Raw genomic sequence first — 14,758 nt, forward strand, 5'->3', positions numbered from 1 at the left:
TCTGGCCTGGGGGGTGCTGAGCAAAGCCAGCGATTCGGCCAACGTCGGCTGTGCCTGGTGGGGCAGCAGGCTGACAGTCCCCCCGGCTTTTTCCATCTTGTTCCCCAGTGAATTTGGGGCTCTGGCTCCTGATGTACAGCACTCCCATCCCCGGGCGAGGGCGGCTCCAGCAGTGGCAGCCACCTCTCAGTGGGGAGAAAAGCCCCCAAACTGGGCTCAAACAGACCAGTTTCCAGGACCAGACTGGGGACATTCATGACCAGAAAGGGCTTTATCCTGCCCGGACCTTTGCCGGCACCAGCACAGCTGCGGCACCCCTCACCCGCCCCGGTGCCCGGCGTCAACGCCACTTCTGCATCCCGAGAGGAAACTGTTGCATCATTTGGTTGTTGTGGCAACTGCAGCCAGAGCACCCCTGGAGAGATTTGGCCCAGGGAGCTGCTGGGACAGATGGAAAGGACAGATGCTGCTCCGTCATGTGGAAGGGAACTTCCTGGCGCGACGCAGGATTGACCCCGGGAAATTAAAATGGGGCTTGGAATATTGCACGTGGCTCATTTTGCAAGGAGGGGAAGGGAAGCTCTGCACGGCCAGGTTTGCGTTCGTGTTGTCAAACGTCCTGCCTTATTTCACGGGGCCGTCGAAAGGCTAACGGGGGACCGAGACGTGCGATTCCAGCTGGGGTTAAACAGCTTAACTGCTCCGTGAAACGAGCTGTGCAACGGGAGCCATTTGCAGAGCCCGAGTTTTATTGGTCCTACCACAAAACAGTGAACAGAGCTTGGCCGCGCTCCAGGCTTCAGGGGGAGAGAAGGAAAAACCACGTACCACGAAAGGCACCAGTAACCCCATCCCAGGGGAGCCCAAATTAGAAATAAACAGAAAGCTGTGGGCACCCAGAATGAGGGGAGGCTTTTGCAGGGCTGGGGCATCAGAATGGGAGCCGGTGTCAGAGCAGGGAGCTGAGCCCGTTCCCTGGGGCTGTGGACCACCAGCATCCTGCCCTGCCGTTACGGGGGTAAATGCACAGGGCTCCGGTTGGAATATTTAATCTGATGGGAACAGACTTGCCTGCATTAACCCGCCTCGTGATCTAACTTGTTATTGTCAACTAAATTGGGACAATACTCGAGATGAGACATCGCTGAAAAGGCAAGTTTCTGGAGGAGCCAACATGGACCTTGAGCCCCCGTGCCCACCCCGACCCCCACCATCAGCCGCGAGGGTCGATGCACCTGCGAGCGCGGCAGCGTGCCGCTGCGTGGAGCTGATCCCGCAGCCCCGAGGGGAATAAGGCCAGCGTGGGAATAAGCTCACGAGGTGCCTTTGCACGTGGCTTGTGCGGGGCGTGCTCGGAGCATCGCTTGTGCAAGACATCCTTGGTGCGTTAATGCCCTCCCTGAGTCTCCCCATGCCCGTAGGAGCTGGGACCCCCATTCCGGCCAGGGCCCAGGCTGCTGCGTGGGAGCAGAGGTGGGACGTGGGAGCGGTGGGCAGGAGGGGCTGCCGGCCGGCTGCCCGCGTGCCTCCGCAGCGCCCGATACCAGCCGCGCGCTGTACCTGGCGCCTGCCAGGGAAACCTCCCTTCTCCAGCGCCCCAGAATGGCGGCCGCGTGCGGGGAGCTGCGCAGCGCTTCCCCATTCCTCCCTCAGTCAAACCTGGTTTACCTGATGGTGGCAAAAACAAATTCAACTCTGAATTGCACCAGGGTGGAGTCGGGAGCTGCAGCCAGCGGGGAATGCAGCAGGGCCAGCAAAGCCAGGGAGGAGACAGGCACATCTCCCCCCACAAACCTCTGCACCAGCAAAATCCAACAGCTGCTGGTTTCGAAGCCAGTCTTGTGACTCTGGAGCGGGCGACGCTGCAGGTCGTTGCCTGATGCCCCTGAAAAATCATCGGCCTGTGGAGCCCCGGCAGCACCCGGCAGGTCCTGCCGCAGCGCAGAGCCAGCTGCGGGCAAGCACGGGGGCAAGCAGGCAAAGACGACCCAAAAAAGCAAAATTTCAGAGCTGTCGAAGGGGGCAGAGCGGCTCCCACCTCTCAGGGGGCTGCTCCCGTCTCTCGGGGGCCAGTTCAGCTCACTGAACCGGCAGAAAACAAGCCATTGCCCTTGCTCGCTTCCCTCTCTTCACCCAGATGGAAAACTCAGAGAAATCAGTGAAAAAAGGATCTCCTGGTTAGGGCAGGCGTTTCAAAAATGACCTGCTCTCCGCTACCTGCCAGAAGACATCAGCGCTGGCGCTGAAGCGCTGCACGGCAGCCAGATGGCTGGGCACAGGCTGGGTCCGTCCGGGAAACCCTTGTAGCTTCGATTACTCTTTATTAACCGCCCAGGAGCCTGCTTGGGCCACACAAGGACTTCGACGACGAACTGATTAAAGACCAACCTAACGAACTCAAAGAGAATTCTTTAAACGGAGCCTGCTGTGCCTCAGAGAACTCCTGCCATGTCTATTTATTTAAATTTAATGGAATTTTTGTGGTAAGCTAATTAAATATGAATTGATTATTTAAGAGGCAGTCAGAGCAGTTTAAGCACTGCTGACTTGATGATTTTAGTGTTTTCTTTAGAAAAGCGTTCCTAGTTATGTAGCTTTCTGCACGTACGGACATTTAAGGGGGAAAAAAGGATACAAAGAGAAGAGCTGCCGAGTTTGGACCCGGACTTGGAGGCGTTTCTGGACGAGGGAGCAACCTGCCATGGGGACGGGAGCAGGGGCATGACCCAGCCCGAGGTCTCTGTCGTGGGGCTGCACACCCCCCTCCAGCAAACGGCTGCTGGTCTCAGCTGAAGGCAGCGACCTGTCGAGAAATACAGGTGTTAAATAATGCACAAAATACCTCACCAGGAAATATCCTGCTCTGGCACGCAGCGGCTCCGGGACGTGTTTCAGGCATGGTGCATCCCCCTGCCGTCCCGCACCGCGCTGTCAGGGCGATGGGAGCAGAAGCATGACAACTGCAGGCTGTGACCCCAACCGCGATGCTGGTTTTCAGCCCAAATATTGGACGTCTCTGTGCGTCGCCGAGGCGGAGGGAGCAGGACCCCGACGGACTTTGCAGACACCCACCGAACGCGGGTGGCCTTGTCCGGCCCCGGAGCTGCAGCCCAGCGCAGGAGGAGAGCGGATGCGATTGCACTGAAGGAGGGGCACCGCGGGCTGGTGCCGAAGCCCGGCTCCGTGGCGGGCGGCCCCCCAACCTCCCCAGCATGTTTGTGGCTGACCCACATCCTCTCCGTCAGGATAAAAGGAAGATAAGATTAATAAGCTGGGGGACAACAGCTAGAAGACACAGATGACAAAAGCATCCTGCCACGAGCCGTGTTTACCTACCTTTGGCTGAGAAAGTGAGAAACCAAGTGGAGGTGTTCCCAGCCCCACGGCTGCGTCGCAGGGCAGCAACTCCCAGCACAACTTCCCCTGCCAGTTCGATGGGGAAAGGCTGGTTTTCCTTCCCGAAGCCGTCTGGCTCCGCTGCACCCGGCTGCAGGTCAGGCTGTGCCGCAGAGCTCGGGCTTGCTGATGCCCGACCAGACTGTGGGCACCTCCTCGGGACGCTCCTGCCCCGCAGGGATGCTCATCCCCGGCAGACGTGGGCTCACTGCTGCTCTTCCAGCCCTCAAATGGAAACCAGCACCCGGCGTGATGTGGCTGTCTCCTGGCCCCATCCGGCAGTGGGATGCCAATGGAGGCAGGCGGCGAGGGTGTGGGTGCTGCGGTGGTGCCGGGTGCTCTTCCCTTGGGGTCACTCACTGCCGAGCTGGGGGCCGGAGAGCCCCGATGCACCGGGCGTTGCAGCCTGGTGATATGCCGGTGTCCCATGGGCTGAAAAGCACTTAAAAATCACCTGCTGGGAAGAAACCGGCTGCTTTCAAGGGTGACAGAGGAGCAAGCGGCTGCAGGGCTCCGAACCCACCTGAGGGTGCAGGCGCTTCACCTGCGAGAGCTCTGGGCACACCGACACCGCCCGGCTGGAAACACGCCTTCCCCGGAGCAAGGACCACGTCTGACAGCCGAGACCGGCTCAAGCTGTCGCGACATGGCGCCGGCAGCTCCCCTGGTCCAGCTCCGACCTTCAGCGTGGATCCTGCCTTTTGGGGTGCTCCGTACCGGCTCCTCTCGCGCCGTGGGCACAGGGGCCATGCAATGTTTTGCGGTGGCCAGCAGGCTAGTGACAACAAAACGCAGGTTTTGGAGCTGGAGCCAGCTCTGTCTGGGTCCTGCTCTGGCCCGCGCACCCCCAGGCCGTGCTCCGGGGGCAGGTGGCCAGGGTCGCCTCGGCCGTGCCCCGCTCCATCAGTCCCAGGACGGGCATTTCTCAGGAGGGATCAGGCACGTGTGCCCGAGGACCCCGCGGGGCTCTGCGGGCAGGTGTGGGCCCTGTGAGGGTGGCCAAGCCGTTGGCGGGTGTCGGGGTGCACCGTCCCTTTGCCGAGGGGCAAGCACGGGGTGGAGGTGACCCCCATATCGCCCACCCACGGCTGCACCTCTCCGCGTTTCCAGCCCCGCAGGACTTGCAAGCCATAGCTAATTTGGGGGAGCTGCATGCAGCAGCGGTGGTGGCAGTGCTTCCTCCCGCCTGAATTGTCTCGTCCCCACAAGCGGAGAAGCCCCAGGAGCAGGAGGCCCCTCGGTCCCAGCCCGCCGTGGGGCCGTGTCCCCGCTGTGTGTGGGGACGGTGCTCCGGGCTCTGCTCGCAGCAGGAGGGAGCCAGCGCCCGCCCCCCGGGGCAGGGGGGCAGGGCAGGGGGGCAGGGCACCCAGATGTCCCCGCACCCCAGGGCACCCGCATGTCCCCAGATAAGGGAAATTAGCACCCAAAATGCTGAGAGGGGGGAAGCTCCGGCCTGATTTTATCACTCGGCTCCCAGCCGCCCCAGGGCACCTATAGACATGCAAAATGGTATCGCTCTGCTCCTGGCCACTGCTGGGCACCTATAGAGATGCAAAATGATGTCATTCAGGTGCCGGCCATCACGGGACACTATAGAGAAGCAGGATGGCGTCCGGCCACCCCCGGGCAGCTTCCCAGGGGCAGCCTGGGAAGAGGGGACAGGGGGACGAGAGGGGACAGGGGGACGCCAGCCCTCAGCCAGGACACTTCCCGGCTCCCTCCGGGCCCAGTGCCAGCCGTGCCAGCGGTCAGACGGCCCCAGCCGGCTGCAGAGCACCAGCCCCAGCACCGAGACCGTGCCGGGCTGCACTTACTGCTCCTTCCAGGTTACACCGCGTCGTAAGGCTGCGGTTGCCGGCACAGCGGCTCCCTGCCCCGCGTTGCTCCTCTCTGCGCCCAGGGCAGCACTTACATTTTCCGTGCTTGGCGCTTGCAGCCGATGGACCCCGTCTGCCCGTCCCCGCTGGAAGATGCACTGATGCACGTGCAGGGGTGCGCCTTGGGGCAAGGCCGCGCCTTGGCTTCGCTGGGGGCTCCCGATCCCCCGTCCCAGCGAAGCTCCTACTCGGAGACGCGCGGAGCCTCTCGCACCAGCCTGGCGCGCCGGCCCACGTGCAACGGGAAGCCCCCGGCCGCGTCACCCGCGTGCAACACGCGTGCCCCGCGCCGTCACCTTGCGGCGCCGCGCAAAGCTCAGGCTGTCGCTCGCGCGCAGACTTTGCGCCAGCAGCCATGCGGCGCGCAGGCTCGTTCCATTGTTTTAGCGAACCGTGCGCACGTCGTGCTGTCACGGGGCGCGCTCCAGCCTCGCCCGGCCACGTGAACGCCGCGTGCCAGCCTCGCACCCTCGCCCGGCGTGTCCGGCCTCGCCCGGCCACCCAAGTGCCGCGCGCCAGCCCCGCAGCGTCACGCGGGGCGTCGCAGCTTTGCGCGGCCACCCCAACGCTGCGCGCCAGCCCCGCGCCGTCACACGGAGGGTTCCGGCCTCGCGCGGCCACCCCAGCGCCGGCCTCGCGCTGCCGCACGCGCGTGGCACCGCAGCCCCGTCCCGCCACCCGCGTGCGAGGCGCCAGCCTCGCCCCGTCACGCGGGGGGTCCCCGCCTTCTGCACGCCCACCGGCCCGCAGCGCTCCCGCCCTGCACGGCCCCCGAGCGCCGCGTGCCAGCTCCGCGCCGCCGCACGCGCGTGGCACCGCAGCCTCGCGCCGCCGCCCGGGCGCAACGTGCCGGCCCTGCCCCGCCGCCCCCCCCCCCCGCGCCCGTGACCCCCGCCCGCCTCGCGCCCTCGCGCGCCTCCCGTGGGCGAGGAGGGGAGCTCGCGCGCGGCTGCCCCGCGCCGCCTGGCACACGCTCCCCCCCCCCCCACTGGCGCGCGGCGCGGACGCGCGCGGGGGCGGAGGCGCGCGCGGGGAGGGGGCGCGCGCGGGGAGGGCAGCTGAGGACAGGGGGAGGGAGCGCGAGGCCGCGCCCGCCTCCGCCCCCCGCGTCTGGCGCGTCGGTCGGGCCCGGCCCGGCCCGGCCCCGGCGCCTCATTGTGCTTCGCCTCACGCCGGCCCAAGATGGCGGCGGCGCCGGAGAGCCCCGCGAGCCGCTAACGACAATAGAGGGAGGCGAGGGGAGCGGGCGCCCCCGCCGGCACCGGCCTCCCCTCCCCGCCTCTCCCGCCGCCCCCCCCCACCCCCGCCCCCCGCCGCTGCCGCCGCCGCCGCACCTCGCACACGCCCCCCGGCCGGGCCCGGCCGCCACACCCCACCCCGGCCGGCCCCTCTAGCATGGTGCGGGGCCGCCGCCGCCTCCTCCTCCGGCTGCCGACATGGGCGAGAGGCTGGAGCTCCGGCTGAAGTCGCCCGTGGGAGCCGAGCCCGCCGTCTACCCCTGGCCGCTGCCCGTCTACGTGAGTATGGCCCCGGCCCGGCACCTGCCCCGCGCCCTGTCAGCGCCGCCCGCTCCCCGGGCCCGGCCACCCGCGGCGGCCCCGCTCAGCCCCGCGGGCCCCCGGCCCCAGCCCGCCTCCCCCGGCCCCTTCCCTTCCCCGGCCCGCCGTGGCTCTCCCGAGCGCTCTCTGTCACTTGTTAATCAATCTGTTAGTGCGTGTCCTTCCTGGGAGCGGGAGTAATTCGCGTTATTTATCCGGTAGCGCTTCCCATGCGGGAGCACCCCCCGAAGCCGCGGGCTGGAGCGTGAGGGGCTGCCGGGCTGGAGCCTGCCGGGCTCCCCAGCCCGGGGTGCTGCTGCTCGCCTGGAAGTCAAATCCCCAATTTCTTTTTATAATTGGTTGACTAAACTTAAGGGCGGGGAGGAGGAGGACTGCTTAATGAAAAGTTTTCGTGTTTTCCTGAGCTCGGCTCGTGTAACTGGTTAATAACCGGAGCTGCTTCGAGCGGGGCGAAATCAAGAGGGCTTTCTGGCTGATAAATATCGCCTAAATTATCGACGGCTTCGGGTGGTCGGGGGGACCCCCCAAAACCAATGGCACGAGTGGAAATAAACAGAGGGAGAAGCGTTAATTGTGGGTAGGGGAGAAGGGCTTTGCCTTCGGTTCGTGTTAGTGGGGTTGGTGCTGGTGCTTACGTTTCCCTCGAACGAGTGCCCTTGTAGCTTCTCTTTTATTTAGTCTGAACAGGATTCAAGTCAGGTTTGTCAGTTGATGGCAGCCGTAATCCGCATGCTTTCAAATAAAATGTCACTTGTCCCTATTTAGTTACGTGAGCGGCGGTTTTTTTCTAACTTGCCTGACTTTTTCCTGCCTCTCCTGTGCCCGGAGTGAGAGGTGTGTGACCTTGATAACAATGTCCATGTTCGAATTAGAGAAAATCTCACGAGAGGCGAAAGGCTTGAGAGGGTTGGTTTTTTTTTGTGTGTGTGTGTAGGGTTTGTACCAATCCTTCAACAATTTTTCACCCTGTTTGTAAGCACCTTTGAGAACAGTTGGTAAAGGGAAAAATCTCTCTCTATATATATTTTACTTGGCCTGAGTGCTGTTGATTATTCCTTGCGTTTCAGGCTTTGCTCTTGTACGTGTGCTGCTTCACGGGGAGAACATGCTGGGACGCACAGGCTGGGGCAGCTGATATTGCTGATATTGTTGCTCGCTTGGCAATCCTAACACGCTTGTGTGTGAATGATTAGAAATATATCGCTTGTGGCAGGGGAGAGATGGCTGTGTATTCGTATCTGCTGCTTGCCTTTTGGTGCTGTTGCTGTAGCTGTGGTTTCCAAAACATCCTCCATGTATGCTGGTGTGCTATTTTCATCGGCTGCTCCCGGAGCTGGAGCCTCCAGCACACACTGGTTAATGCAGCCTTTCCTGTTTGGGCAGCTCTGTCATTCGTGTGTGTGCGTTCGCGGGCGCGCGCTCTGCTTAAATTGACAGAAACTGAAAGTATAACGATGACCAGTTCAGTTTTCTTCGTGTCGCCAAATATTAACTTGCGTCTCCAAGCTGGTTGCGTGAAGTGTAGGTTAAAGATTACATAGGTTAGGGATTAATCTGGAAGGAAGGAATGGTTTTATGTATATTCACAAAACTTCCTACAGGCTTTAAAAAAAAAACCAAACCACAACCTCCAACCTCCCCCTCCTACCACCTCCCTTAAAATGTGCATTTTAATGCTGTTTGCAGCATGGGAAATAAGGATTTAGTTAATTTAGGAAAACTTGAGCAGCCAGTTCTGAAGATGGCAGAATACATAGATTTTCTTTTCCAGTTAATCACAAATGCAACGGGCATGGGAGCTTATCCACATGTGCTATCTGCATGTGTTAAGAAATACCGCAAAACCCAAACATCCTGCCATTAAACTGGCCTCTTTGCGTTGCAAATTTTTCCACAGTAATACAGAAGTGGATGGTTCATCTGGAGCCAATCAATATTCTGTCCTGCAGTTTTGGTGAAAAGATCACGCCACATATTACAGAAGCGTGCGCTTGCGTGCGTGGGCACGCATGCATACACACCCGCACGCTGCTTGCAGCTCTGGCCTTTGCAGCAGCAGATGAACTCTGGCGCTTTAGAAATAAATCCTCCTCTCTGTACATGGCAGTGTTTGGCCTGCTAACATTGTACTCTGCTGAACTGTAGACTTTCTTTCCCTCGCTGGCTCAGCCTTGAGTTGGCAGCAGGGTATATGTACCGTTGTGGTTTTAGAGCTCAGCTCTGTTTGACGTAAGCAGAACATTTCTTAGTTTCACCACTCTTTCTGCTGCATGGTTCCTAGGAAGCAAGGTGGGATACCTGGGGGGGGAAAAAAAAATACACTTCAAGTAGTTTTATTTAGCAGCATTCTTGCTGCTTCCTGTTGTATGCCGGCAGATATATTTTCCAAAGAAAGCTGGAGAGAAAGGGGAGGGGAAGCTCACAGTCCTTGCTAATTATTTTTGGTGGGAGTGCCAGGAATGGCAGGGAATCATCTTTCCCAACATCAGAGGCTGAGTGGTATTGTAGACCTGCTGCTTGATGAGCACCGCTGCGTGATGTAACCCTGTATTGAGTAACTTGGCTATTCTTATGCTCTTACTACATCTTAAATTAGCAGCGTCAGTATTGCTGCGTAAAAGGCTAAGGGTCTAATCTCGTATTAATGGATGCCTGGATTAATAACGTGTCTATTTGTTGCAGGACTGCTGCTTATTTCATGTCTAATAGGAAAAGTGGGGTCTCTTTAGACTGCTGAGTTTGCATAATAGCTCAGCTGACAAACTGGTGCTTGTTGGGATGCTAAAAGAGCCTGGGAGGGTGATGTGAAACATGTATTTCCCTACGAGTCTAATTAGGGCCGTGGGAGGAGAGAGCATTGGTGTTGCAGATACAGCCTCCCACTGGCTTACATACAAAACTGAAAGTGTGACTCTTTCCCCCGCCTTCTGCTTTTCTCAAAGGAAAGGCCACGGTTTCCTAATGAATACATGGTGAGCAGTTCTGTCCGTAGCACACTGTGATGAGTAAGTTGAATAGTGCATGGTGAGTAATCTCTCCTCATGACTCACAAAATATTTTCTGATGTTGACCTCTGTTTTTATGAGTGCCCTGCTTAATCAGAGCTGAAGTGAGTTTCTTCTTTTGTATGCCGTTTAACTCCTTGACTCCCACATACCTGCCCCATTTTGTGCTTGTGTAAGGTTGTCAGAGACTGGCGATACTGCGTTAAAAATTTTAATTTTGGTATCGGGTGAGATACAGGCCTGGGTAAAGGAAGTACGTTAGGTGCTCAAATGGGTGAGCGAGAAGAGTTAGTGGATCTAAGTGTTCTTAAATAGGCTAATGCCGATAGGGGATGGCATTTGTAGTCATAGGTCAAGTATTGATATGCACAACTTGGTACTTACTACTTAGAGCTAATGGATACAAGGGGTGAAGTCCCCTTGTAGTTCTAAGACTTGCAGATGTTTAGGTTTATTCCAGAGAATTGTCCTTAAATTGGTTCATTCTCTTGTCTCTGACTTTTCCTATAGTTAAATCTGAATATTTATTAGGCTTAAACATGGAGATTTTTCAGACCGCGATAAGTTCTGCCTCATCTGTGGGGTGGCTGAGGTTGTACTTTGAACTCCTCTTGACAACAGTTCCTGCTTAAGGAGTCCCAGTCTACTGTATGTAGGGAAAAAAGGGGAAAAAAGGTGTGTGGGGTGGTTTGGTGTTTGGTGGGGTTTGTTTTGTTTTGTTTTTTTTTTTTAAATCTGGATCAGTTCCACAATCTGGTCTGGCATAGTTCTGCTGATACATCTCTGCCACCAGTGACGGATCGCTTGCATCCAGAACTGAGCAACAGGAGGCTTCAGAGCTGCTGAAGCTGATTATTGTCACCAAAATCAGTGTTTGCTAAACTGCACCCTATTGCAATGTATGAGTTTGTGAATGTGGAAAAGCCTGTTTTCTGGTAGCACGTGCATCAATAAGAGGACACTGTGGTTCATTTATCTCCTCTCCTTTAGGCTTGCAGTGAATGGGTTTGCAGTCTGATCAAAGTAAGTGTCGGTGCTGACAAAGGAGGGGTGGTGAGGCACAGCCAGGTGATGAGAGGAGGATGGGACTGGTGTTGACTTTGAGTGGCTTATGCTGTCATGGCACTGCGTCCTTCACCTGGATGGCTGCAAATGACTCACTGCCTGTCATGTTAAATAGTGTGCAAGTCCTTTCAAGTTTCAGAATTAGACATCTGCCTGTCTTGTCTTGCTCTTTTCTCTGGTAAGCCTTCCCGTTGTTCGCCTGCTGAATAGCATTCCCCCAAAAGATAACTGCAAACCTCTGTGTGTGTGTCAGGTTTTTGTGTGTCGTGTTCCCTCCCCTCTGTTTGACTTGTAAGGACTAGGCAACTGTGTTGTGATAGTGCCCGGGAACTTCTCCTGCAGCCCAGGCCTCTGATGGGCAAGCCACTGTGGATCCCCCAGTAGGGTTACGCTCTGGGTATCTTTTATCAATTTTGTTCCCATCTTCCAGGTTGGAGATCTCAGACCCTTGACTCTGTTCCAGGAGGGGACAGTCCTGGTTGTGCCATTGTGCACATCTTAGCAGGGTGAGGTACCTCTGCTGTGAGCTGCTGTAGCTTAAGCCTCCAAATTAGCAACTGTGATAAGTCTGGCTTGAATAATTCATTGATTTGTCTATGTTCCTCCTCTTTGCTGCTGACTTTCCACTCAGCTGTAATAGCAAAAAATTCTCGTTTGGCTAATTGAGTGTTGTCAGAGCATCACCCTGCAGCTGTTCGAGAGGTGTACGTGTGTCTGCTGCTGAGGAGCAATGGGACACGAGCTTGATAATACTGGACTTTGTACAGGTGGAAGGGTGCAGAATGTGTGTGTGTGGGTTTTTTCTTTTTTTTTTTTTTTTCCTCCTCTCTCCACCAGTTGGTGATACAGCTGATACCATTCTGTCACCAAAGGAATGTGCTGTGCTCGAAAAGCTCAAGGGCAGGCAGTGATAATGAAAATCACAGCCCAGCAGGCAGTGTCACCTTTGAAATTAAAGATCAACGGTAGAGATGAATAACAAACCTTGTTTAAGAATTTAGTGGGTTTTTTTGTGTGTCACTCAGCTTTACTGGGAATAGTTTTTCTGATGACTAGCTTTGACTTCTGAGGCAGCAAAGTAAGTGTGGGAGCAGTTGTTGAAGTTGAGTGCCATAGCGTAGTACGGTAAGATCAATTTAGGAAGGTCATGAATTGGACCGAAATTGGTCCCTTTGGTGTTGCACCTAACCTGCTGGAGCTGCAGGCTGCTGCTGAGGGGTGGTCCCGTGCCTCCTTTCCCCCAGCTGCTTGCTATTGCTGTTTCCCCTGCACAGATCCAGCCCTTCCTTACTACATGCTCCGTTACACTCTGGCAGGATGAGCTGCTGGAAAACAGTTCCACGTTTTGCACGTGTGCATGGTTTTTCCCTTGGATCGGTTTGTGCTGGAGGGAGAAGGTGGGGTGCCGGGGGGGGGCATGGTGAGGCTGTCCCTTCAGCTGCTGTCTGCAGTTCCTAAGCATGGTGGCAGACCCTCTGTTGTGCTGCTGTGAAGCTGTGTGTGGGGCGGCTCTGTGAACTGGATCGCTGAAAATATCTGGGCTGGAAAAAAAATGTTCCAGTGTTTTCACAGCCGGCCCCCCCCTCCGCCCTGATCTGTAATCTGACTCATGCTGCCTTCTCAGGGCAGCGGTGCCGGTACAAAGGAGGGGGTGGCGAGCGGAGGAAACTGTTGAGCTGGCTTTGCCAGGCAAAACCTCCTCACACCCTGAGTAATGGCCCAGAAATTCGGCAGTGGTGGCAGAGGTTAGGGGATTTTCTCTGATTTAATAGATGCTGTCGATGCAGCTTGTTGGGAAATGTTTGTGGGGATGACTAATTACTTATAGAAACTTCTCTAGTGAAGAAAAGGTTTGAAAACTTTAGCAGACTTCCAATTTCTCAACACCCCTCTGGCTTCCCCAATTCTTAAAAAAAACGTGGAGTGGGGAGAGTGAATAGTGTAAAACGGGGAAATAATTGACTCAGTCATTTCAAAAGTACTTGGTTTTCTCTGCTGCCCAGCAAATAAACAGAAGCAAATAACAGAGTTGGCACAATTGCATCATTTTTCGGTACTTTTCTGCTCTCACGAATGCCAAAGGGAACCCAGCAGTGTGCTCTTGGGAGGTGAGGTGGCCTCACAAGGCAAGGAAGACCATAACCGTACAGCGTTTAATTGCGCAGCACGTGGTTATGACAGAATAGCAGTTTTCTCCTGGGCTTTACCCATTGAAGTATAACTTGCCATGAGTGACAATCAGTACTTGTTCAGTTTTCAGACTGGCTTTTGTTCAAAGCTCTGACCAGTTGGATACGATATAAATAACGAGTTCAGTTAACATACACTTTTTTCCTAGTATTTCTGTATGAAAAGTAAAAGTTGTTCTCTTGTATTGCAACTTAAGACCACAGTACTCTTTATTTTTCATATAACCGAATTATCTGAAAGGTAACTGTTGGAAGACAGAGTAGTTGCCTTTTTTTTTTTTTTTTTTTTTTTCTATCAGCAGATGAGTTGAGGATTAATGTTCCTGTCCTGGGCCAGGGTTCCAGCTCTGGCAATTCAAATTTATCTACCTAAAATTCACCCATCAGTTACAGTTGGACACAGTATTGAAAGCTTTTAGTGTGCCAAGGGAAATCCGTGCCACCACATGCAAGTCCAACTCTTGTCCTTCATGGCAGCCTTAATATATATGGAGATGATAATCCTTTCAAGTCTCAGATATGTGACTGAATTGTGTTTCTCCTGGGAATTTAGGCAAAATATCTTACCTCTTGGTATGCAAGATTTATGGGAAATTTAATCACCCTTCTCCCCAGACATCCATATGTCTACTTTTGTGTTCTTCCTTCTTTCTTCTTCTCCTTGCTTTTTTCCTTCCTGCTTTGAGTTAACCTTTGGCTGTCTGATTAAAGCTTTTTACCCTAATGATCGAGACAAGGACCAGAGGTGGTGTGCTTTTTTTTTTACCCCCCTTACAATGTATTTATCACAGATTGATAATCACAAAGTGTCTCAACATATTTAAAATATTTTTGCTTAATTTATTTTCTCCTTCCTAACAGAAGGATCCACAGAAGCAAGTTCATATTAGGAATCATGAACATAAATATATTTACTTTCATAGTGATTGTTAAAGACAAGACAAAACTAACTCTGAAGAGGAACAAGAAATAAAACTGAATATATGATGATATTTGCTACACACTGCTATAGATATCAAATTGAGTAGGTACTATTTTTAGAGCGTAGGAAGAGGGTGAGTATATGTTACAGCAGGAAATGATGGCTTCATAGATATGAACAGATCTATGAATAACGAAAAAGTTCCTGTTCTGAGTATTTTGTTTTGTTTCATTTCATGAGTGAATGAGAGTTTCCTAAAAATCTACACTGAAAGAACTTTTTAGTGTTAGATGAAAAATCTAAGGAACCACTGAGGACATCTAAATGAAGCATCGGAAAGTTTAAAAAACCAAAATGCTACAGAAAGTTCTGTATAAGATTCTTGGTAAAAATTAATGGGTTTTAATACTGTTTCTGTGATTGAGAAACTTTCTGATATTTTCTGTGTAGTGTGAAGGGAAATTTCCTGAGCTGTTGGCATTAATTTGTCATTTACTTCTTAGAGCTCAGCGGTATTATTGGTGTTGGACGGTGTATACTTCTGACATTCTAAAAAGTTTGCGCTTTTAAGACTGCTTTTGCATTCCTCAGCTGGATTTCCATGGGGTTGCAGGTGATTCCCTCTTGTTTGCATATCTGTTGGCAACAAAGCCCTTTGGTAGTGAGAGATCAGGTGCTGGTGCAGTGCAGCCTCTGACCCTCTGAAGCTGGGGATTGGAGTCTGCGTCGATCTTGCTTTGGCTTC

General features: G+C 54.6%; 1 protein-coding gene across 6 annotated transcripts in view; it reads left to right on the plus strand.

The window, feature by feature from the left end:
- The first annotated feature begins 6,369 nt into the window (after positions 1 to 6,369).
- DOT1L (DOT1 like histone lysine methyltransferase) overlaps positions 6,370 to 14,758 on the plus strand; it is a 78,512-nt gene continuing 70,123 nt past the window's right edge. For 2 of the 6 annotated variants that reach the window (XM_075524463.1, XM_075524469.1), the window contains exon 1: positions 6,372 to 6,790. In XM_075524463.1, coding sequence (XP_075380578.1) covers positions 6,710 to 6,790 — 81 coding nt within the window. In that variant the 5' untranslated portion in view covers positions 6,372 to 6,709. Of the gene's footprint in view, positions 6,791 to 9,798; positions 9,857 to 14,758 lie in introns of those variants that run through there. The other 4 variants (XM_075524470.1, XM_075524468.1, XM_075524466.1 and 1 more) reach the window with 4 other exon arrangements.

The sequence above is a fragment of the Mycteria americana genome, chromosome 24 (assembly GCF_035582795.1).
Source record: "Mycteria americana isolate JAX WOST 10 ecotype Jacksonville Zoo and Gardens chromosome 24, USCA_MyAme_1.0, whole genome shotgun sequence".
Taxonomy (NCBI): domain Eukaryota; kingdom Metazoa; phylum Chordata; class Aves; order Ciconiiformes; family Ciconiidae; genus Mycteria; species Mycteria americana.